The sequence below is a fragment of the Festucalex cinctus genome, chromosome 1, assembly GCF_051991245.1.
Source record: "Festucalex cinctus isolate MCC-2025b chromosome 1, RoL_Fcin_1.0, whole genome shotgun sequence".
Taxonomy (NCBI): domain Eukaryota; kingdom Metazoa; phylum Chordata; class Actinopteri; order Syngnathiformes; family Syngnathidae; genus Festucalex; species Festucalex cinctus.
In genome coordinates this window covers 16,641,038-16,666,361 of record NC_135411.1, presented here as the reverse complement: position 1 = coordinate 16,666,361, position 25,324 = coordinate 16,641,038, and the positions used below count along the sequence as shown (strand labels likewise).

The 25,324-nt window shown below is 40.9% G+C and overlaps 1 protein-coding gene across 1 annotated transcript in view; it reads right to left on the bottom strand.

Moving 5' to 3' along the window:
* Positions 1 to 25,324, bottom strand: part of obscnb (obscurin, cytoskeletal calmodulin and titin-interacting RhoGEF b) — a 75,260-nt gene that overhangs the window by 12,682 nt on the left and 37,254 nt on the right. Inside the window, exons 35-61 of the mRNA XM_077507796.1 lie at positions 24,837 to 25,103; positions 23,247 to 23,513; positions 22,490 to 22,756; positions 21,940 to 22,206; positions 21,600 to 21,674; positions 21,411 to 21,479; positions 20,329 to 20,595; positions 18,276 to 18,542; positions 17,881 to 18,147; positions 15,983 to 16,249; positions 15,388 to 15,657; positions 13,846 to 14,112; positions 13,388 to 13,666; positions 13,031 to 13,288; positions 11,823 to 12,089; positions 11,079 to 11,351; positions 7,695 to 7,961; positions 6,991 to 7,539; positions 4,757 to 5,047; positions 2,737 to 4,035; positions 1,675 to 1,956; positions 1,380 to 1,461; positions 1,181 to 1,305; positions 927 to 1,124; positions 818 to 850; positions 580 to 678; positions 284 to 502 (exon numbers count right to left, since the gene is read on the bottom strand). Of these exons, the coding sequence (XP_077363922.1) occupies positions 284 to 502; positions 580 to 678; positions 818 to 850; positions 927 to 1,124; positions 1,181 to 1,305; positions 1,380 to 1,461; positions 1,675 to 1,956; positions 2,737 to 4,035; positions 4,757 to 5,047; positions 6,991 to 7,539; positions 7,695 to 7,961; positions 11,079 to 11,351; positions 11,823 to 12,089; positions 13,031 to 13,288; positions 13,388 to 13,666; positions 13,846 to 14,112; positions 15,388 to 15,657; positions 15,983 to 16,249; positions 17,881 to 18,147; positions 18,276 to 18,542; positions 20,329 to 20,595; positions 21,411 to 21,479; positions 21,600 to 21,674; positions 21,940 to 22,206; positions 22,490 to 22,756; positions 23,247 to 23,513; positions 24,837 to 25,103 (7,338 nt within the window). The remainder of the gene's footprint in view (positions 1 to 283; positions 503 to 579; positions 679 to 817; positions 851 to 926; positions 1,125 to 1,180; positions 1,306 to 1,379; positions 1,462 to 1,674; positions 1,957 to 2,736; positions 4,036 to 4,756; positions 5,048 to 6,990; positions 7,540 to 7,694; positions 7,962 to 11,078; positions 11,352 to 11,822; positions 12,090 to 13,030; positions 13,289 to 13,387; positions 13,667 to 13,845; positions 14,113 to 15,387; positions 15,658 to 15,982; positions 16,250 to 17,880; positions 18,148 to 18,275; positions 18,543 to 20,328; positions 20,596 to 21,410; positions 21,480 to 21,599; positions 21,675 to 21,939; positions 22,207 to 22,489; positions 22,757 to 23,246; positions 23,514 to 24,836; positions 25,104 to 25,324) is intronic.

Below are 25,324 nucleotides of genomic sequence, written 5' to 3'. Positions count from 1 at the left end.
TTGATGTCAATTTCAGTCAACAGCAGAGGGCTGTCAAATGTGTACGTAAAATGTCATATCAAATTGGCATCCGCCTGAGATGGATGAAAACAGGTAGATTAGTCGGCTTAATTCTTATTTCAGAAACATACAATGTTTAAACCAGTAGGAGCACAAAGAACATACTGCAAAGAACATTGTTAACGAGCTCGATTTTAAGAAACTCATTGATATGAAGTCTAATGAGATCATCGATGCAAATGCTCAATGAGTCATGTGAAAGAACAGAGATTTATTTTCTTACTGTCATCCACTTCAAGGTGGGCAGTACAGATGGATTGTCCCGCCTTATTGGTGGCAATGCATGTGTAGGCACCAGTGTACTCGGTTCCAACATCCATCAAGATGAGGCTATGTTGGCGGCCTGAGCTCGCTACTTTGTATCCTTTGGTATCGGGCTTTATCCACACCACATCCTCCATCGACTCTTCCTTTAGCCACGAGACCATTGGAGTGGGGGAACCTAAAGGAGTACATACAGTATATTAAAGTGCAAGAGAGTGACTTAAAATAATTATTTTTAAGTCTTGGGGTACAAACCTTCAACTTTGACGGATAATGTAATGCTGGTTCCTTGTTTCACTTTTCTGTTGCTGAACCTTTCCAGGAAACGCGGTGGCACCAAAGACTCCCGGGAGTCTATGAAATCCAGTTCAATGGAAGGGAAACACCAAAACACAATCCGAGGACAAGCGGTTTAGAATTGACATGGCTGCATGGATAGATAGAGCATGCTCCATTTTCAATGTTATGTGCTAATTTTTGAATATTAATTTACCTTCCAGATCTTGAGGTATGATCTCCCCTGGATCTGAAATAAAACAGTGGTTCTTAAAAACTGTAAGCATTCCATGTAATATATTGTATTCATAATCTCATATACGCACTTAGAACAATGAGTCGGGCAGAAGAATAAGCAGAACCAGCCGCGTTACTGATGTAAGCCGAGTATTCCGCCATGTCTTCTTTCTTCACCTCCAGGATCTCCAGACTGTGAACGTCTTGCTGCGCTAACAGCAAAATCCTTTCGGAGGCACGCAGGGGGTGGCCATCTTTGAACCAGTACACTCTCGGTTTGGGGAAACCTGGAAACAAACCACCAATTGAGGTTAACAAACACTAACCAATTTTCTGTGTATACCTTTCACTTTGAGCTGCATCTTAGCCAGTGGTGAGCCTGGACTAGCGTGAACATCATGAAGTTCCTCCACAACTTGAGGCATCTGATCATCTTCTGTCACGGATTCAAAGGTCTCGGTCTCTCTGCTTTAAGAATAACAACACGAGTTACTGATCAAGCTATCGGATCTGAAAATGTAAAGTTTGCACTATGACTTCACCTGGAAACGTAGCCTTTGGCACTAATGTAAGACGATGTTTCAGTGGCGTCAGCAGCGGTGTCGTAATCGGAGCTGCAAGACACTAATGGAGAAGATGATGAATTAATACGACGTGCAAAGGCCATAACCTTATCACCAACCAATTTTTATTTTGATGCAATAGCAGGTAAAATTAGAGTAAATATTTATAAGAAAAATTGTTCTTGGCCATAAATCTAAAAATATCGTCATAGCGAGGGCCCCGTTTAGGTTTAAAATAAACCCTTGTATGAGTGAATAATGTGCTTAAACTTACAGTCAACCCTGAGTTCAGCCCTGGTGGCCGCAATGCCGCTGCTATTTTCCGCTGTGCAACGGTAGACTCCCATGTCGGAGTGCAACACAGCAGTGATTATGAGCTGATGGCAGCCTTCCTGGTCCTCGTTGATCATGTAGTGGTCATTCTCCTCCAACACTTTGCCATCTTTGTACCAACGGACGGTGGGAGAAGGCTTGCCGATCACCACGCAGTCAAAGCTGACGGGATAGCCGTCGGGCACGTCCTGATTTTGTAACTCTGTCAAGAAGACAGGAGCGGCTGGGGAAGGAAGAAAACAAGAGCATTGACAGCGAAGGCCTCCACCAATGAATGAGTGAATGTTGGCGTCATGTAATTCTCTGTCTACTCTCAGATGGCACTGATGATTGGTCATCAAGTCAACACAAAACTATTCCTTACAATAAAATGTTGTACGTGCCCCCACTCGTCTAAATAGAGCATTCTGATTAATATTGCATTTGTGAAATATGAGTTAAGTGGCAAAATTCACCCTTTTCTATCGATCTTAGGGCGGCGGCCATTTTGCCACTTGCTGCAAATTCACAGTTGCTAAAGGCTCAGCTTCAGAAAGAACGTGAGTCTTGATTTTCTCAGCTTCAGACACCAATCACGGCTCACCTTTAGAAAACAGGTGAGATGTGATTGGTTTTTACCTAAGCGACTGTGATGTCATTTTCAGTCGACAGTAGGTGACAAAATGGCCACCCCCTGAGATGGATTTTGCTGCTTAACTCATATTAAACAAGCATAATATTAATCAGAATACTAGTGGGGCTGCAAAGAACACATTACTCTAAAAGACTGGATTTTTTTTTCCCCGTATATATATTTTGATAAATATTACATTATCGTCTAATTAATTATAATTGAATTAAATATGAATATGCAATCACAAAATTAGAAGGAAATGATATATATATATATATATATATATATATATATATATATATATATATATATATATATTTTTTTTTTTTTTTTTTTTTTTTTGTTTTGTTTTGTTTTGTTAATTAATCTACAAATGAGCCATATTCTTACCAGGAGCTCCAGACAATAACGCAGGAGGTTGTTTTTCTTGAGTTGGCGTTTCCGCGCCATCTTGAGTGTACCCCAACTTCCTAATCCGTAGCTCCACTTTCAGATGTCCGGCCTCCAGGATGGTGGTCTCCACGGGGACCCCGTGGATCGTAAACATCTCCTGGAACCTCTTCGACGCCACCTCGGCCTCAGACTTCGTGTCGAAGCGGATGTAAATGTACGTGTCGTCCTCGCGGTAAGAGTGAGGATCCGGAGGGCGGAGGTCTCCTTCATCTGCGCTGACGAAAGGTTCTTCCTCTACGTCTGGCGGGAGGCGCGTACGCAGCAGCCGGCGGAGGCGTCTGCTCGCCTGCCTCAGCGACTCGTCCATTTCGCTGCCTGACGAGCTGTCGGGTTCGCTGTCGGCGCTGTAGCCGACTGTCAGTGGGCGCCGCCCGGACGATTCTCTCACTGTTCCCACGGTGACCTTTGCACTGTGCGAGATGACTCCAAACTTATTGGTGACCTCGCACGTGTACACGCCCGTGTCCTTGGTGGTGATGGCGGTGATGACTAAAGAACATGTGCCGTCGTTGTAGATGTCGATGTGGTGGTGTTTGCTGTCGGTCAGCGGCACGCTGTCCTTCAACCAACGCACCTTATCAGGTTTACCTACTGTCACACACTCCAGATGTATGGTGCCATTAGGCTCTTTGGTCTGGTCTTTGAAGACCTCCTTGAAGACAGGCCGCATGTCCTTGCGTGCTTTGTAGCCTTTAAAGGCAGCTTGGATCTTGATGGCAGCTTCTCTGAGTTCAGGTTCGTCTTCCTTGCTAATCTCCACAATGTCAGTCTCCTGTGTTGACACCTTCGTTTCAGTCCGCTGAACTGTAGTTGTTTTCTGGTCGGACATCTGAAAGTGTTTAAAGAAGCGCTCAGTGGCTTGTGACGGCTCATCAGAGGTCACAACTGTGGCTGGAGACTCAAGCTGACTGCTCTTCTTAAGGTAGGACACAAGTGAAGAACCGCCAGAAGTGGACTCTTGAGAGCTGGTGTGCAATTTAGCCTCGGTCTTTTTCTTGGTCTGCTCCTTCTCTGTTGACTTCAACTCCACCTTCTCCGAAGCACTGCTCTCCTTCTGCTCCGTTTTCTTTTGGCCACCTTTACCGTCATCCTCTGGGTGTTCAGTGATGGAGTCCAGAGTAGGCTCGCGACTCATGCGCCTTTTCTTGGCCGAGGCCTCCCACAGTTCATGGAGATCTCCTTCTTCAGCAGCTTCCAGAGGAAGACTGGGCTGTCCAAGTTGTACCGGCTCAACTTCTTTTACCTCAGTTTCTATAGACACACAGCAAATTTCAATGAGACTTTGCAATCTTAAGAGGTGGCTAGGCATGCATTTGGCATCTGGGCCTTCAGTGAGGACTTAACCAAATTAATCCACCTTTTATTACCACCACTATTACGTTGCAAATAGGTGCATCAACTACATGTATAACATTGACAAAGTCAAATTTAAAAACTAGTAGATTTAAAGGGGAAGTCAACCCCCCCCCCAAAAAAAAAAAATCTTGACAATAATATGTTCTATGCAGTCGCACTAGTCTAAATATGGAATTCTGGTCAATATTGTGTGAGTGGAACATGAGTTATGAAGCAAAATCCACTTCAGGGGCAGCCATTTTGCCACTTGCTGTCGACTGAAGATGACATCAATGTTGCTCAGGTCTCAGGTAACAACCAATCACAGTGCAGCTTCAGAAAACAGGTGAGCTGTGATTGGTCGTTGCCTGAGCCCTGAGAAACTGTGATATCATCTTCAGTCAACACCAAGTGGCAAAATGTCTGCCCCTGAAGTGGATTTTTAAAAAAGGCTGGATTTTGCTTCATAACTCATGTTCCAATTCCACAAATGTAATAGTAATCAGAATGTCATGTTTAGACTAGTGAGGTTACATATAAAACATTATTGTCAAGAAATGTTCAAGGTTGACTTCCCCTTTAAGTAGATTCCACTTAAGTGCTAAGCCGCATATCCACTCACCAAGCTGTACAGTCTGAGGAAGCTCAACAGGTTCCCCTGTGCCAGCTCTGTTGAGGGCCGCCACTCTAAACCTGTAGCCACTACCATGGATGAGATTTTCCACCATAAACTCGGTGTTGCACACGGGAGTGGAGTGGCACGGAAGCCAAAGAGCACTTTCTGCCAGCCTCAACTCCACCTTGTAGCCCAGAATGGGACTTCCTCCGTCATGTAGGGGAGTGAACCAGGAAAGGGTGACAGACTCTTTGGTCTTGCTGAGGACCTCGGGGTCCTCCGGAGGGTCTGGTACAGCTGTGGTGAAGAAAGCAGTGGCAGTTAGAAGTAGAGTCTTACTCGTAATAGACTACACAAAATGCAGTCGAACTCTGTTACTTTGTCTGTTTGTCTATTATTGTGTGAATGTTCTTCAGCGTTTCTCAACCAATTCAACCAAAATTAAATTGCTGTACTTGACTCATTCAGGACATCCTGGTAACTTTTATTTATTTATTTATTTTTTATTTTGGAGACCCAGAATTTCACACATTTTCACAAGAAAACAAAACCATTCAAATTCATGAAGAAATTTCATATATTGCCCTATTTTTTTTTTTTTTCAAAAAATGCCAACCTTTTGAAGAATCCCAAATTTTCCTTTACAAAATTCACCAAATGAATCACTCTCTGTGTTTTGTACATTATGAAAATTCACCATTCCACATTTTTAAATCGGCCTTCCTTCAAAATGTTCAACATTATAATTATTACAACTTTTCAAAAAATTGAGCATATACCATAATAAAAACATTCCCAAATTAATGATGACACTTGATGAATTAACTTAAAAATGTTCAGCATTCCCAAATTTTGTTATGACTGTAATTTTGGGTTGGGTCATGGGGTCATTCAATTGTTATGGTCTTGTATTATGTTGTGCCTTACGCTGATGCGGTATTTGTCAGTCTTGTTTTGTCATTTTTTTATTTTGTAGTTACTTATACAGTTGCTATGTCTCTTATTATGATGTTTGATGATGACGTATTAGCCACTCTTAATTTGTCTAGTCTGACTTATGCAATTGTCCTTTCTGATGAGAATGTTGTCAGTTGCTATGCTATTAGTTACTCTGTCTAGTCACTCTTATTTTGTTATATAGAATTGTGCATTTCCCTAGTGAGTGATACCGAATGTCATATTTGTCAGTACATAAAGGTCTCTTAGCTAAGGTTTGTCTTCTCAGCACATCAAGGTTTTCTATTCCAACTTTTCCATGCAAGCTGTCTTCCGTGTGTGTTCTGCAGGCAGAATCATATTTACTTGAAAAAAAAAAATGCAGAAATGTAGAATGCAGAAATTCTAAGTCAATTTTACAAGGAGAGTTTTGAGTACCTTTTACCAGTTTCTAAAACAAACAAACAAAAAAAAAACTTACTCAAGCATTGACGATTGAACTCATGACCTTCAGTTTCGGAGACAGCCACTCTACCACCTGAGCCATGCCACTCTTGCTGTTTTCCATTATACTGCATTGCTGGTGTGTCAAAAACGGGTCTCCTCGGGGTACAAGGATTCCACCTGACACCATCAATATGTGGATTTGTTCCTCAACCCTTGAGTACATTTATTTTTTTCATAAACTGGTAAAATGTGCTCAAATCTTTCCTTGTAAAATTTACTGAGAACTGTTGAGTGAAGAAACTTTATTGTTTTTTTTCAAAGTAAATATTACTCTTTTTCTTTCTTTTTATTACTATATTCCTTATGCTAAAGGCACCTCTACAGTATTGCTATTGTAATTCAACCATCTCAACCAAGAGGATAAAGAGGGGGATTGCCTAATATTTAGTGGAAGGTCGTTCCAAAGGGAGGGACCGGCAACAGCAAAGGCTCGATCTCCTCTAAGCTTCCACTTAGCCCTTGGTACCTCCAATTGGGTCTGGTCTGCTGACCTGAGGCATCGGGCAGGTGTGTAGGGGTGCAAGAGCTCAGCGAGATAAGGTGGGCCAAGACCATTGAGAGATTTGAAAACAAATAGAAGAATCTTAAAGTGGATTCTAAATTTCACGGGCAGCCAGTGAAGAGAGGCCAGGATAGGGGTTATGTGTTCCCTCTTACGGGCACCAGTAAGGAGACGAGCAGCAGCATTGTGGACAAGCTGGAGACGCTGGAGGGAGGACTGGCTGATTCCAAGGTAAAGTGCATTACAGTAATCCAGTTGAGATGTAACAAAAGACAAACTAAACTGTAAGACTTACCGATAATGGACAGCTTGGCCATAGAGAGGGCATCTCGGGCTGCAAACGTTATTTCCTGTTGAGGCATAAGCGGTGCCTGCCTCAGGATGAGGCGGTAGCGACATCCCTCGTTCCTGGTGATCCACAGGTCGCCGGGCTTGAGCTCCACTCCGTTGGCATACCAAACAATTTCTGCCGCGGGCACGGGTTCGGTCAGCTCCACACAAAACTCCACCCTATCACCGACGGCGGCCACCACGTCCTCCAGCTGCTTCGCCACACCCAGCTGCCAGCCTTTGACAGAGAGCTGGGCAGATGTGGAGGCCGTGCCTGCTCTGAAGGTGACTGTGCAACTGTCACTACTGCGCAGCTCTTTAAGGAGGAGCAGGTGACGACGGCCGCTCTCAAAGGACACAATCTCAGCATTGGGTGATTCCTTCACCGGTTTGCAATCCAGAAGCCATTGGCAGTCTTTGTTCTCCGGGCGAGACAGGGCACACTCAAATAAAGCTTCTCCTCCCTCAAAGGTTTCCATATTCTCCAGGCCTTGCACTATGTTGATGGGTTTGGCTATTGGAGAGAAAATAAAAGAAGAGATAAAAATAATACATGTGGTTCTTTGGAAATTGAGATGAAAAGCAGCAGATTAGTTGATAGCGCCACAGAATTCACAGGTAAGCGAGTCCCCGAAGGTCAGTGCTCTTTCCATGTGGAGGAAAGCTCACCTTCCACATGAAGCGAAGCAACCACACGGGTCCCCTCAGCCTCACAGGAGTATGCGCCCCTGTCTCCGGCACACACGCGGCTAATGTACAAGCGAGACACAGTCCAGTCCTGCTCCACTACCACCCTGCGGCCATCAGGCTGCAATGGCTGCCCGTCCCTCTTCCACTCGGCCTTCACTGGCCTCGAGAACTGGCAGATGAACTCGGCCGGTTGGTTCTCGACCACCCTAAGGTCCTCCATGTCGTTCACCACTTCAACCGTGGGATCTGAGGTTGAGGTCAGGCGTTAAAGGGTCAGGGAGGTGCTTGAAGACTGATCATATTTGTGCAACACATGCCATGAGGCCTTTATAACCCCCAAAACCTTTTGGAGTAAGTGATATTAAAAAAGGACTGACGTGATAAATATTGGGGGTCAAAAGAGGAAAATGTACTCAGGTTATGGTTAAAGTCGGCGATGACAAGGGAGGCCATTTTAAACTCAACAGGATGGGTGACAAAATGTTAGAAAGGGCTGTAGTTGCAGGTTAAGCGAAGGTTCATTTGGTCAAATGGGGTAATAAGTATTAGTCAGTAGTGGAAAGCAACAGGCCAGAAAGGATGGGTGGAGCAGCACTGCACTGTTTGGGGTTACTTCCCAACTTCTGTATATATATATTTTTTAATTAATTAATTAAGTAATTTGTAATTCTTAATTTGTATTTTTTTATTTTTATTAAAAATTATGTAATGACAAAATCCTCAATACAGTAGACCCCCATCTTTCACAGGGGTTAGGTTATTCAAATTCCCTTGAAAATGAACATTTGCCAATATCACACAACCATGTTTCTAAAATTTAAGTTACCGGTAATAATTAAGTTACCTCCAAGACTCTTAACACATTCTAGCTACAAACTCATGCATACATAAATGTACTGCAACTTTTTTTGGAATCAGCGTACTTACCAGTAAAGATTAGCTACGGAATCCACAATGTTTTGTGGTTTATGCACCTCACCCCATGTATCATTCAAAAAATTGGAGTTTCAATTAGGACCTTTGCAATGTAAATACAGTATGAACGACATGCAATGATCGACTTCAAAGAAGAATAAGTACACAGCTGGACGGGTGGATGGATAGATGGCTGTTAGATGCCTGGATGGATGGATGGATGAAAGAATGGCTAAATGGACAGACAAACAGACGGACAGACAGATAGATCGGGTCTACTGTATGATCAAAACAGGTCAGACAGCCTTAGGAATTTCAGAGGAAGATAATCCAAAATAAACGGTTTAATGAGTCAAATGAGTTTTGAAATTTGCTCTTGTGCCACACCCAGATGCATGACATACTTTTTTTTTTTTTTTAAACAACAAGCTTATGCATGCTGAAGCACACTCAAAATCAATCTTAAGATTATGAGAACATCAAATTGAGAATTATACAAACCTCTGCAGAACACAATGATTGACATTATTTTCATATTTACAGTGGAATCTCCAAGTCAAACATAATCCTTTCTCTGACACTTGTTAACTTTCAAGTTTTTGTAATACAGTCTTCCCTCGCTATAACGCGGTTCACTTTTCGTGGTCTCGCTGTATCGCGGATTTTTTTTTTAAGTGCAATTTTGCAGATTTTTTTACAGTAATATACCCATTTTATAAAATTTATGAAGGTTTGAACATTGTCAATGTTTGAACAAGAGAGAAATGTGAGAACATGTAAATGCCTCAATGAGAAAAGTGTATAAATTGTGCGGTCGGGGATTTTAGAGCCTTAAAACATTTATAAGAGTTGTAAAACATAAAGCTAACTACTTCGCGGTTGTTGGGGGTATTTTTTTGGAACCTAACCCCAGCGGAAAACGAGGGAACACTGTACAGTCGCTTCATCCATCCGTCCATTTTCAATACCGCTAATCGGTAGCTGGAGACTATCCCAGCTAACTTTGGCGAAAGGCAGACTATATCCTGGGATGGTTTCCAGTCAGCGCAGGGCACATATAGACAAACCCTTCACTCTCAAATTTGCGTAATCACTGAATGGGAGTTGAACTTAAGTTGCCTAAAGTCTAAAGTCAGGCAAACGTACAACCACAACATCAGTGATTCGGATTAATTTGTCTCAGTGTCAAAGACTGTACAGACCGCAACAAGTATCATTTTAGTTTAGTAGGACTGTACATCCATCCATCCACCTTCTGTACCGGTTATCTTCATATGGGTCACGGGTCAGATGGAGCATTTCTCTCGTCTGACTTTGGGCTAGAAGCAGGGTACACACCGGACCGTTCAGCTGTTAAGCGCGGAGCATATAATGAGACAAACAACTATTCATAACTATGGACAATTTGCAATATACGCTGCAACTAACATCCATGTTTTTGGAAAGTGGGAGGAAACCACCCAAAAACAGGAAGAACATTACCACAAAGTAGGGCCTGAGCTCGGATTTGAACCCCCAACCTCAGAACTCCAACTTGATACAACAACAAACAAAGTAAATCCACTCATGCTTTTAAGATCTCTGACAAATGTGTAATGGAGAGGCAACAAAAATATGCATGTAGATATTGTTACCTAATATTTTACAGGTATTGTGTCATTATATAAGTTTTGGTAATATAATTTACATTACCATCTGATTGATAAAACCAAAACGTGTTCATGTTATTGATATTGAATGAATTGTATTATACATATATTGCAGCCTGAAGCTTTCCAAGGTCACAGAAAGTACAATTTCTTGTTCTGTGGTTATCATCATACATTTCCTCATTAATTCCTCATTTTTCATTATGGACGGCTTCTGTGCCAGGCTAGCATCTAAAAAACAAAAAAACAAAAAACAAAAACAAAAAAACATAAAAAAATCTAAACTCAATTGGCGGATATCTCTAAAAGCTTACCTTAAGTAATTAATTATCCTATGGCACAGGGTGTGTTAAGAGTTATTTTACCCCCCCGAGCTGCTTGAATTTTTTTTAAAATGTTTCATGTTCCAACATTCACGACTGCAAATCTGTTGGGCCGAGCCAAATGCTCCATGATTGCAATGTAAAACAAAAGAATTAGGTAAAGACGTTAAATAACGACACGTGTGAACTCCGCTTTAGAATCGTGAGATTTGCTGACCTCTCTCGTGAAGGTTTGAAGTTGTCACTTTTGAGGCAGATTTTAAATTTTAAATGAAGTCTAAAATTACACAAAATTTGGAGCGTTTGACTCTGGAGTTTCCACTGAACTCACTTATTATATTTAAATGAACAATAAATAAATAAATAAATAATAAATAAATGGGTTCATCACAATCATTTAATGCATTCATTTAGTTTCTGCAGGGTGTAAAAATGCATCTCTACTTCGGTCACGTTCATGTCCACTTAAGCGATACCTTTGACAAGGAGCTTGGCTGATGAGGTTAAACTGCCAGCTTTGAACATGACAGTGCCCGAGTCATCTGTGGCCAGGTTCTTAAAGGTGAGTGTGTGGATGTGGCCCTCGCTCAGCCCTATCTCACTAACGGGACTGCTCTTCAGCAAATTGCCATCCAGCCACCACTGCACCTTGCCTGGCGCCTCGCCAGACAGCTGACAAGAGAAGGTTGCCCACTCCCCAACAAAAACGTCCACGGTCTTAAGACCGCACAAAATGTAGACTTCTTTCACTGTTGAGTGAAAATAGAGATATAGAAAAAACCTCAGGCTCTACATTTTTACTACAGTGGTACAAGGGTTCCTGTTTATGACAGAGGCGACATGAACCAATATTTTAAAGTATTTTGAAAGTACACCTTTAGAGGTGACCAAACCAAAATTTGACAGAATGTGCCATAGTCTATCACAAACCTATATAACCACAGTAATAAAGCCATCGATATTGGTATTTAAAAAAAAAATTAAAAAAAATAACGGTAGGCCATATAAAAAATGTAAATGAAAAACAGCAACGGCGGTAAATGAGCTTGCCTTCTTGTGCGCAAACTAGTTCATTGTACGCCATTTGAAAACTCCAAACCCCTTCTGTCGGTATAGTCATAAAATGAGGAACCCCTGTAAAATAACACCCTCTGACAAATTCAATTAACAATTAAAAAAAATAAAGAACTGATCAAACAGTAGTTCAATCAACACACTACCTTGCACTGTCACAGAGGCAGTGGTAAGCTGATCTCCTGCGTCACAGGTGTAGTAACCGTTGTCTTCCGTATCCAGGTTGCGTATACGGAGCTCTTGAATGCACCCATCCTTCCAGAGTTCATACTTCTTACCAGGCGCAAGTACTGCACCTCCTTTCCTCCACTCCACGCGGACTCCCGGCTTAGAGAGCTCGCAGCGGAGGGTGATGTCGTCGCCCTCAACGGCGTCCTGGTTCTGCAGCTCCTTCTTGAAGAACGCTGGAGAAGCTGGTGGGAATTTAAAACAGGAGAATTGGGAGTAATCTGTCAAGATGAATGATTCATGTTATTGAGCTCATTTGAAGGGGCAGACATTACATGGAAAATTTGGCTCTGGGATGCCTGCCCATTCATCAGGCGTAAAATTACACAACCAAGTATATCTTTTGTTATCCATTTCAGAAAATGTATCAGTGAGGAAGAACTTCTGTATTTCTGACCCACTGTGACATAACTGCCCCTGCACTTAGTTTCTCCATCCATTATATAATCAGGCTGGGGGAGGATGCAGAGCCACTTTCAAGCAAAGTCCAGGTCCAAGCAAAGACTGTCTGAAACATTATAATGCAGTGCCAGTATCATGAAGAAAAAACACATCCCACCAAGGTTATTATAGTTTTAGAATTTTCATTATAGTTAGTTTTTATTTCATTTATTTTGTTAGTTTAATTGTTTTTTTAGGGCGGCTGTTCGTTAAATTAGTTTTAGCTATTTAAAAAATAATTACTTTTATTTACCTTAGTTTTAGTATTAATTTTAATCAAAGTCCAAAAGTAAGCAGAGCTGCATTGAATTTTTGGTGGATGCACAGATGAGCCGTAGCTAAGAGTGCTAGCTTCTGATAAGCGGCACATTGCTCTATGAAGTTGTTAACACGGTGAAGTGGTACTGTATTTGTGTTTGGAGATGCGTCCAAGTGCCACATACGCATAGTTTAGTGTATGAAGTGCTACCTTTATGAGTGAAAATGCTTTTATTGTATTCATGAATGCTTGCTTTTCCTCATCAGGGTATGTAAAATGTATTATGATTATTAATCCTTGAGGCAATTTGACAAAAGCATTAAAACACCTTGGAACTGCATTAAAATAGGAAATAATACTATCGTTCCTTTTAAATCATCCACCATGTTTGATTGACGAGAGATTTTTTTTTAAGTTAGGGTTTACCTTCCACCGCTAGGGTGACATCACACCGATCATCTACGGTCTTGCAGGTGTACCTCCCCGCATCATCGGGCATCACGTTGTGAATGCGAAGCTGCTGGCAGGCTCCGGTCTGCTTCAGGTCATACTTGAGACCTGCTTTGATGACCACATCGTTTTTCATCCAGGTCACAGTCACCTTGGGGTCGGAGATGGTGCAGGCCAGGGTAACGGTTTCGCCCTCTAATGCTGCCGTGTTATGTGGCTTCTCGACAAAGAGCACTAGAAAGAATAGGAAAGTGCAAAGTGATCACTCAGCCCTTGAGCTATTGTGGCGGAATCCCTTTTGCCAAGTCGAGTCTGGTTGTTTCTGTCCTTTACCTTTTGGTTTCTCTTCCACCAGCAAACAAGCAACACTCTTTTCTTCACCCACAACGAAGGCGACATCTCCCGATTCGTCGGTGGTCACCATCTTCAGGGACAAGCGATGCACTCTGCCGTCACTGCTCATCTGATTCAGATCATTGTTTTGGAGGAGGTTGTCTGCCAGCCACCACTGTCCATTGGTCACACCAGCGTGAGACAACTCCACCTCAAAGACGGCGTCCTGCCCGGTTTGCACGGTGATGTTGTGCAGTTCCCGCAGGATACGCACGTGTTCTGAGGACAAACGAGGTCAGTGACAAAGGACAAAAATATTTACAGAGAACCCCCGCCCATTTGTTTATTTTATTTTTTATTATTTTTTTTCCCAAAGCTCAGGCGGTAAGAAATTAGTTGGTGTCAAGGAGGTTCTGGCTGTGTAAAATAAGACAAGTGTTAAAGATGGTCTTATTTACCTTTCACAGTGACAGTAGCAGAGCATTTTTTGTCCCCCGTGTCACAGCTATACTCCCCACTATCCTCCGCTTTCAGCTTGTGAATGATAAGCGTGTGAGTGGCAGCGCTCTGCTCTATGCTGTATTTCTCCCCGTGGGTGAGCAGAGTTGAGCCCTTCCGCCAGGACACCTTGCAGTCAGGGCTGGATGTCTCGCATGACAAAGTGACGTTTCCACCCTCGGGGCCCTCTTGGCTGTCCAGGGTCTTCTTGAATAAAACAGGTGCAGCTGCCGGAAAAGACCATTGTCACTTAGAATAAATCATATGCATTTTTTCCCCAGATGGCCTTTATAATAAATAATGTCTAAACTAGGGTGGCCTAACATCCTGATATAACTGGACTGCTGTTTTGGGAATAAAGATTCATTTCATTTCAATTTGATGAATAATAATAAACGTGCCATCTGAATTGCATCTTAAATCAAACGTTCCTATAAATCCCGCCTTCCTGCATAGTGCTGTGCCGTCATTGCGTTATTATAGGTTTATATTATTATTATTATTATTATATATATTATATTAATTTCAGTATGCATTTTGCTTGATTGGTATTATACTGTTCCCAAAAAATAAACACTGCTTTTTTGTTTGTAAATAAAAACAAAATGTGACCACCCTCTTAATGCCCAATATTTCGCGAAATAAACAGATTATATAATAACTCACAGGTAAAAGTGCACAGTAAATTCTGTAGGCCTAGAGTAAATTTTACTCTATTTACAGTGGGACCAAATAGACTCAGTTTTAGAGTAATATTTACACTTGGAAGAGAGTAAAATAAAGAATTGAAAAAAAAAAAAAAAAGTCATTCAAGGGTTGAGGAACAAACGCCCGACCTTCAGCTTGCGAGACACCCGACCTACTCCCTGAGCTGCGCAGCTCCTGCTTGTGTGTTATTATATCACTCGTGTCAGCTGGAATCTTCCTAACTCCGAGAGGAAACAAAAAGTGATGTTTTTGGTCTCCTCTTGGAGGAAAGCAAACAGTAGGAGGGACCTTCAGTCTCCCAAGCTGAAGGTCCTGAGTTTGTCCCTCAACTCTTGAGTGACTTTTTTTTTTCCCCCCAGGTCTTCATTTTACTCTCTTCCAAGTGTAAATATTAACCTACTCTAAAACTGAGTCAATTTGGTCCCATGTTACATAGAGTCAAATTTACTCTATAGAGTCAAATTTAATCTACAGAATTTACTGTGTGGGAGAAAAAGAAAACATATAATTTCAAATATCAAAGCAGTTGTCAACAAAAAGGGTAAATACGAAAAATGTAATTTATTTTAACAGCACAACGTTCATTGCATGTTAGTAAGGTGGGAAAACAAAATTGTACAATTATAACCATGTGCTTTCAGTACTTTCAAATGTAATGTTTCAAAAGAAAGGGAAAAAAAATGAGTAGAAGATAAGGAGCAACATGTTCCAAGGGTGCCCACTATTCGGGATGAAGTAGGTATGAAATTCCAAGCACTAGCGTATACGTTACGCCAAGCTAAATATTTCCTTACCTCTGACAGTCAGGGAGGCCGTAGATGTGTGGTTGCCCACTGAGAAAGTGACCATGCCCGAGTCCGCTGTGGTGACACCTCGAAGCATGAGGCTGTGTGTACACCCTTCTGTCTTAATAACATTCATCTCGTTATTCTGTAGCGGGACATCCTGAAGTTTCCACTGAGCCGATGGCGCGTCCTCGTGCGAGACCAGGCACTCAAAGTGGACGTCTTCGCCTTCGTGTACGACGCAGCTCTCCAAGAATTTCACAATGGACACCTCCACTTCTGCGCGAGAGATGAATGCTTGATGGTTGACGTGAGCAAGTGCTTGGCGAATACATGAAGAGGAAGGTGTGTTAATATTGGCGATGGGACGAGATGAGTGTTCAAACAGAATATCAACCGTTTGTTTCGTTATAGGTAGAAGTGCTGGGAGAAGAAGAGTGAATTCCACGCGTGTGAGGGCAAGTTACATTTGAGCATTTCAAATGTAGTCAAGAGGGTTGAACACAGGATCAGTGATGGTTGAATTCATGCTCAAGAGAAGACAAAGTGAGTAGAAAGGTGTGAAGAAAGAAGTGCACATGGGAAGAAAACCAAAAGAGCCTACCCTGCACAGTGAGGGTGGCTGAGATCTTGTGGCTGCCCGTATCACAGGAGTATTCTCCCGAGTCTGCCCCCCGCAATTTATAGATGACGAGCTCTACGACCGTCCCTGCCTGTTTCAAGTGATACTTGCTGCTGGATGTCAGCACCCTGTCACCGTGTCTCCAGATCACACTAGCTCCGGGCTTTGTGGTCTCACACCGGAGAACGACACTCTCCCCTGATTGCCTCTCAAGGTTCTGGAGTTGGGTTTTGAAGAGCACTGGCTGGGCTAGAAACAAAGGAAATGATTCTATTTGTGGTAAATGTTTCTGAAAAAGAGTCAGAAGCGGGGTACACACGCAAAGATAATCAGGCCCTGTCTGACCTAGTCAGCAAAGATTATCTGATGTGCACGAAGATGTATCTCAAATGCTAAACATAATGAATGTTTTTTAGATTGTTATGTGAAACTGCACAATCAAGGGGGCACAAAAGGAAGTGGAATAATACTAATTAAAGATAAAACTATCATGAAGTTTGGACGATCTTTGAACTTTAACCACTAACTTCAAAGATGTGACTTATTCCCAAATGTTCCCAATTCCAGGAGAGACAGATACGTGTTTATTCTTAGCTTCTCTTTAATTCACCAAAATCCTGATTACTGTTAATGATTTTTTTTTTATCAATTAAAATTTTAAGCGTTAGCTTTTCACATATTTAATTCCAAAAACACATGGAAGCATTGTGATTTGTATTCAGATATGCTCAAGTGTGCTTCCTCATCATGCCAAAAACAAAGTAATTCATTCTACACTTTTGAAAAGTTGTCAAATTTATAGAGAAAAAAAAAAAAATCACGACCAAAAATAACTATTTTAGGTGGTAAATTAAACATCTCTGTTCTGCTGAATTAACATGAGCATTCAGCCAATAAAATCTAATATCCATCCATCCATCCATTTTCTTGACCGCTTATTCCTCACAAGGGTCGCGGGGGCTGCTGGCGCCTATCTCAGCTGGCTCTGGGCAGTAGGCGGGGGACACCCTGGACCGGTTGCCAGCCAATCGCAGGGCACACAAAGACGAACAACCATCCACACTCACACGCACACCTAGGGACAATTCGGAGCGCCCAATTAACCTGCCATGCATGTCTTTGGAATGTGGGAGGAGACCGGAGTACCCGGAGAAGACCCACGCGGGCACGGGGAGAACATGCAAACTCCTAAAATCTAATATTTCAATAAAATTTAAATGCAGTTGTCACTTATTATATAGTACTTGTCAAGTGGAAATATGGCGGATGTGCCACTGGATTTACAGATAGAACAACCATCTATTTATGGATGGGCAAGTACCAGGCTGATACCCGGCCTTATTTCAAGGTTAACCATTAATTTCACAGAATTTAAAAAAAAAAAAAAAATGCTATATTGTGATATGCAGGTCTTTCTTTAAAATGATCTGTCATTGTTTTTTGGGGGGGAATTTTTTGGTATAAAAGGTTTTAGTGGTATCGGTACTTGGTATTGGCATTGGTGACTACTCAAGAGTTGAGTACTCGTACCGGTATCGGTCTGAAAAAAGAACATTCGTACTTCTGTTGCATGGTGGCACTGATAAGTCACACATAACAGTGTAGACAGGAGTATGGTTTCACCACCATGCCTGTATACTTCTACTTAATAAGTTTTCCAAGGACAAGACAGAGGCAAGAAATGTCAATTCTCTATCAGTAATTTTCTGCCTCGTCTGTGTATTATGTCACATTTAATTGCACTTTCGTTTTTGGCATCGAACTCTTGATTGTTGTTGGACAAGTACATCACTCTCTGGAGAACAACAACACCACCTGGTTGTTTTATTATGTGTGTACCCCGTTTTAGACAAACAAGTAAACTGAATGGCAAAGCATACCTTTCACAACCACATATGCAGTGCTTTGATGGAAACCAGCATCGCAGGTATAACACCCCATGTCGTCTTTGTCTACATCGTGGATTACTAGCGTGGCAGTGCGCTCAGTTTGTCTAATGTCATACTTAGAGCACGCGCAAAGACCGAGTTCTTCTTTCCTCCATTCAACAGGGACGCCAGGTTTGGAGAGCTCACACTGCAGAGACACGCTTTGTCCCTCATCAACTGTTTGGTTTTTCAGTTCTTTTGTAAAAGTGACTGGTAGAGCTGATGGATAGAATGCAATGGCCAGGAAATATGAATCGGGAACGGGGATGGTGAAGATGAGAAATCGGAGAGAGAAAATTAAAAGGCTGAAATGGGAAGCTTGAATCTGAGAGATGAATCCATCCTACCATTGACTTTAAGGGAGGCAGTGCTTGTTGTGTCCTCCCACGAGCATGAATACGTTCCCGTGTCACAAGGTTTCAAATCAAAGATCTGTAGTTCATAACAATATCCATTTTGTGCCATCTGGTACTTTTCTCCACAACTCAGGAGTTGACTTCCTTTCTTCCACTCGACAAGAAGTCCCGGCTTAGAAAACTCACAGACGAGAGCAGCACATTCTCCTTCGACAGATTCTTGGCTTTCCACTTCTCGGAGCAATGTGACTGGAAGTACTAGAGGCGAATGGAATTGATAAAAAAAAATGGCCATGTACTGTTGGAGTGACGGCTTTCAGGTTGGACACCAGATGAAGATTCGTGGCAGTTCATAAATACAACAGAAAACAACTGAACTTACCTCAAAAAGTGCCTGATTGTTCTAAACAACATTTCTGTCCGCGCACTTACAAGAAGATACGAAACCCACTCAGCTTTTCTCCAGTCTAACACAGGACTAAATCCCATCTAAGGTCAGAACAAACTTGCAGTTCATCATTTGAACTCACGAATCTTTGAGGTGAAGCATAATGTAGAAACTGATGTCCCACATTTTTTTCCCTTGAATCCACAAAAGACCAGGGCCAGAAAAGATAATAGCAAAAACTGTGCAGCAATACTCAGCTTAAGACAAGTCATCTAAATCAATGCAGCCAAAAAAAAAAAAATAGCCTGCCATTAACATCCACATAAACGGGCATCCACTTGAATAGAGTATCATCACAAACAACTTGGTTTTGAGTATTTCTCTCAAGGACACTTGGGGGCTTAAAATCGAACCATGAGACCAAGACCGGTCCCCCCCTACCCTCAAATCAAAATGTTAAAAACCATTTATTAAAAAAAAAAACCCAGCATATATAGATTGACATTACCTTTGGGTGTTTCCTGTATCTTCTGTTTCTTCTGCTTATCTTTAGCTATTACCAATGTTGCTTCAGTCCCTTTGGCTGAAATGTAAATATGATACAAATACAATGGCAGCAGTGAAAATTTTAAGGCCATCACCTGAGCAAAGCTGCAAGCTGAATACTTCGGTGCCAGCATCATACCAAAATAAACACACGTAAAAATGCCAAGGGAAACACCCCATCCCTATCAAGCAGCATTTGATATAAAAAGAAAACCAAAAATAAGCAAGAGGCAGAAGAGTGCATGAAGAAAACCACGGACATTTTCGGCCAAACAGCAAAAGCTAAGCTATAAAAAAAAAAAAAAAAGAAAAAAAAAAAAAAGACACTTCTGGAAATCACAGCAATTAATTACACTGATTCATGACAACCCCCTCCCCCACCCCTCCAAAAAAACATTACCCTCAACTGTTTCCTGTATATCCTGCCACACATTAAAAGCATCGGACTTTATTTTTTACAGAGTTGCATAAATATATATGCATAAATAGATGACAATCCACATATATGCAGCCAGTACAATTGGCAATCACAAGAGCCCCTAATTGTGTCGACTACGTATATTTCAGCCACATCACAGAATTTCACACAGCAGATGCACACAAACAGCAAACTCCCCCACCCCCATTAAAAAAAAAAAAAAAAAAAAAACTTATATCAGGCCATATATATTATTTGAGCCATGATGTATCTGAGTATTTAAGATCGCAGATGCAAAGAAATGGAAAAAATAAAAATAAAAAACAAACAAACAAAAACTACGACTGTTTAAATTCCAGACTGGACAAAGCACATAAAGCCGAAAGCCATGTGAACATTTAATACCTTCCACTTTTTCTTTACTTTCCAGTATTTTTGTTTCCACTTTAGCAGCAGGGAGCGAAGCTGGTGGCTTCATGGCTGGGAGGAAATAATATTGTCAACTACAGTGCTTCATTACCTACCCAGATGGTAACACAACAAGGGCATAACAGACAGCCACTCTTATTCATGCATTGTGCTATCAAGTAAACCACTGAGAACAGAAAAAGCTGTTTCAGATCAACTGCAGCATGACAACAAAGGCAATCGAATTAAGTCGACAAAAAAAGTCAATCTTTGCAACTCCCTACCCTTGATCTTGACACAGGCTGTGGTTGTCTGCTCCCCGCACACACAGCTGTAGTCTCCGCTGTCTTCCGGCACCACTTTGGTGATAAGCAGTTCATTCGCACACACTTGCTGCTTCATCCGGTACTTATCTCCATACGTCAGGACCTGCGCTCCCTTTTTCCACTCCACTGAGACTAAAGGTTTAGAAGTCTCGCAGCAAAGAGTAACCGTAGATCCTTCGTCGGCCTCGAGACTCTGCAGCTTCTTTGTGAAGGCCACTGGTTGGGCTAAAATATACAGATTACAACCATCGGCCATCCACGGTGAGCTGACTCGTCGCAAGTCAAATAACCTTTTACATCATAATCACATTGGAACTTTAGCAACAGCATTTCTCAACATTTACCTTCAATTTTGAGCTCCCGAGCCTCTTGTTTCACAAGTTGCTGTTGAGAGATCTCACTTGTCTGTTGCAGTGTCACAACTATGAAATTAAACATTTTATTGTAGGAACCCCAGTTAGAAAAGCTGATTAGCGTTTTGTCACAGAGCCAACAACTTTTGACAACATACAAGATGACAAGGACTTGCCAGTCATTCAACCTCCATGCAGTATGTAACCAAGTAGACCAAATATAGTCCTCACCATAGGATCAGCGCACTAGCGGAACAACTAGGCACACTAATAAAACAAATATGATGAACTAGTGGAACAACACAAAAGGTTGTCCTGCTAGTATGCTGAAATATACAGGTGTGGAGGGCATCAGTGAATAAATGTTTCTAGTAAGACAATGTCATCCTATCAACATGCCCTGGTCATTCTACAAGTGCGCTGATTCAAATGATGGGGACAAGGAGTGTAGAAATTCATGGACCTTAAGATGGATATCGTATAAATGCTCATACGGTTTCCCACAGACCAAGGGCTCTTTAAAATATGTAAAAGGCAACTCCCGTGATAAAAAGACACATTCTCCCAAAAAGCAAAAGCGAAGCCAAAAACAAAACACTGGGACACTTCCACAGACCACAGAGAGGCACAGGACTAACTAATTTGAAAAAAAAAAAAAAAAATCACATGGACATGAACTGACATTACCTTCTACTGTTTCATGTATTTCCTGCTTCTGCTGCTTCACCTTACCAATTACCAACTTTGCTTCAGTGACTGAAATGCAATAACGACACAAGTATAATAGCAGCAAACCAGTTGCCTCCAGTTCAAACGATCCGCATGCGACCAGCACAAGTGGCAACCAAGAGTGGCATCTTCTCTCCATACAAATACCTTTCACAGTTTCTTTAGTTTCCAGCCTCTTTGATTCCACTTTAGCAGCTGGGAGGGGAGCCGATGGCTTCACGGCTGAGGAGAAACGATGTTGTCACCTACTACTGCATGCCATTATAAATATCGAGAACATTGGGGGCGGGGCGGGACACTGACAGAGCCATAACTTTGATCCCGATTCAACTTAAAGCCATAAAAGGCACCGTCAGGCAAACAAAAAGAGAAATAATAAATCATATTATATAACGTACCTTTTTAGAAGAACAGAGTTAGATGGTTGTAAAAACAAACAACAATCTGCCAACGTGAGTTATTTTAATTAAATGACACATTTTCCTACCTTTAATTTTGAGACTTGCTGTTGTTTTATTGTCCCCGCACACACAGCTGTACTCTCCACTGTCTCCTTCTGTTGCTTTATGAATAAAGAGTTCATTCACAGTCGCCTCTTGCTTCATCTGGTATGTTTCTCCAGACTTGAGGACCTGTCTTCCCTTCTTCCACTCCACTGAGACTCCTGGTTTGGAGGTTTCACAGCGAAGAGTAATACTGGATCCCTCTTCCGCCTCCTGACTCTGCAGCTTCTTTGTGAAGGTGACTGGTAGGGCTGAAGATTTTCAATTGGTCAGTAACAAAAAACATGACATGAAATTAGTATGCACAAAAATAAAAAATTAAAAAATCTAATGAGGTGACCCTGCAGACAAAGTATGTACAAATTGAATCCGCTCTAACCTTTACTATGCATGATGATGCTTTTATTTTTGCTAGTTTTAGAGGCATATTTTGGGGTGTGACCTTTAAATTGTGCCACATTTGGGCATTTAACATCGGAGAGTGCAAGTTGTGAGAAACATAAAAAAAAATAAATAACTCAAACTTCGTCCTACCTATAATGGTGATGATAGCTGCAGTGTTGTTCTCTCCACACACACAGCTGTACTCTCCACTGTCTTCCTCTTCTGTTTTATAAATAAAGAGTTCATTCGCAGTCGCCTGCTGCTTCATCTGGTATTTTTCTCCAGACTTGAGGACTTGTCTTCCCTTCTTCCACTCAACTGGGACTAAAGGTTTAGACGTCTCACAGCGAAGAGTAACACTGGAGCCTTCTTGGGCTTCCTGATTCTTCAGCTTCTTTGTGAAGGTCACTGGTTGGGCTAAATATATTATGAATTGGTTAGCAACCGATTACATTAAATGACGTACATGGAGACATAATGCTGAGGTTAATCTTCAGAATTATGGTAGACCAAAACTGCTATAATAATAAATAAATAAATGAATGAATAACTAAATAAATAAATAAATGTGAAAATAAAAAACTGATATAAAAAATACTTCAAAAATTATATTAAAAAAAAAATACATTGAAATAAATCAATCAAATAAAAACACCCTGCTCTCATATCTGCGCTCATGGGAGCTACATATTGTTGTTTTTATTTCCATTTAAATAAATTTTTGTACTTAATTTTGGAATTATATTTGTAATTTCCGTTTTTATTATCATCACTTTTATTTAATTAATTAATTAATGTATTAATTAATTAATTAATTTAATTAATTAATTAATTTTGACAGTTTTGGTCCTCCATACAGAAAATATATGAGCAACTATTAAAAAAAAATACTTGCTATTCCCCCTACCTTTAATGGTGAGGCTAGCTGCAGTGTTGTTCTCCCCACACACGCAGCTGTACTCCCCACCGTCTTCTGGCACCACTTCACTAATGTGGAGTTCATTGACGCATGCCCGCTGCTTCATTTTGTACTTGTCGCCAGACTTTAGCGCCAGTCTTCCTTTCTTCCACTCCACAGGAACTAAAGGTTTAGACGTCTCGCAGCGTAGAGTAACACTGGATCCCTCTTCGGCCTCTTGAGTCTGGAGCTTCTTTGTAAAGGTCACTGGTAGGGCTAAGCATTTTTAATTGGTCAGCAAGCATATTTTAGAAAGAAGAAAAACATGGTGAGGTGGGACCTCCAAAGTCATCTTTAAAGTTATCTGAAACTAAATCTGTTCTTCAATGTTGGACTTTACAGTTGTTAACTACTGAATAAAACAACAACAACAAAAGTACAGAAATATATTTTTTTAAAAGTTATTTTTAAAAAAGGGTAAAAAAAAAAAAAAAAAAAAGTATAGCTATTGACCCTTGGAATACCATTGCTGGTACTCTAGTGGCAGCATCAAAATAAAATGGAAGAAAGACATTCTTATGATGTAAATTCAAACTTTAGCATATAGGATAATAGCTCAAACTCCAGGTTTCGGTATTTTTTGAGGCATATTGTACTGTACATATGAAAAAAAGTTTATGCATAGACAGTATACTGTATGTCTATATCGTACCTTATATACTGCATATAGCCTACCGGTAATTACATTTTATATAATTTACTTATATATTTTTTTACTTCTTCATTTTACTATTTTATGCAATTTAATTTTAAAACAAAATGTTATGTCTTGACTTAGGGCCTACAAACAAAAACTGTGACTGATTGTGCTCAGAAGTTGAGGACTACTTTCCTCCAAATTGCATCATTTTTGTGCATTATAATTTAATGTGGAAGTGAAATAATATGTTTTATGTGACCTCACTAGTCTAAACATGACACTCTGATTAATACTACATTTGTGGAATATGAGTTATGAAGCAAAATCCAGCCATTTTTATCCATCTCAGGGGGTGGCCATTTTGCCACTTGCTGTCGACTGAAGATGACATCATAGTAGGTCAGGGCTCAGGTAACAACCAATCACAGCGCAGCTTCAGAAGACAGATGAGCTGTGACCTAAGCAACATTGATGATGATGATGATGATGATGGTAATAATAATAATAATAATAATAATAATAATAATAATAATAATAATAATAATAATAATAATAATAATAATAATAATGGATTAGATGTATATAATGCTTTTTTGGGCACTCAAAGACGCTTCACAATGGATACATTATTCGTGTGCTCACACATTCACACGCTGGCTGACACTGATTTCACCTTCAGTTTGACAGCAAGTGGCAAAATGGCCGCCCTCTGAGATGGATAAAAACGACTGGATTTTGCTGCTTAACTCATATTAAACTCATACAATATTAACCGGAATGCCATATTTAGACTGGTGGGGCTGCATAAAACATTGTCAAATTTTCTTTGGATGCGGTTGACTTCCCATTTAAAGAGTCCACTCTATGAGAAACAATTTGTGACGAAATCTTCCTCCTACCTTTAATAGTAAGGATAGCTGCAGTCTTGTTCTCCCCACACACACAGCTGTATTCCCCACTGTCTTCTGGAGCCGCTTCACTGATGTGGAGTTCATTGACACAAGTCCGCTGCTTCATCTGGTACTTTTCTCCAGACTTCAGCACCTGTTGTCCTTTCTTCCACTCTACTGGGACTCCAGGTTTTGATGTTTCACAGTGTAGTGTAACCCTGGATCCCTCTTCAGCCTCTTGATTCTGCAGCTTCTTTGTGAAGGTCACTGGTTGAGCTAAACATATTTTAATTTGTCAGCAACTAACAATATCATGACATTACTGAAGATTATAAAACCACTCACTCTTACAATACAACCATCAGATACACTATTACTCTTTTACTATGTTTTGGTGGCATCACAAAAAAATGGAAGAAAATGCAAAACATTTAAATCTTGAGCACGCATGATTACTGGTTATCTTTTGAGGCATTTTTTTTTTTTTTTAAGAAAAA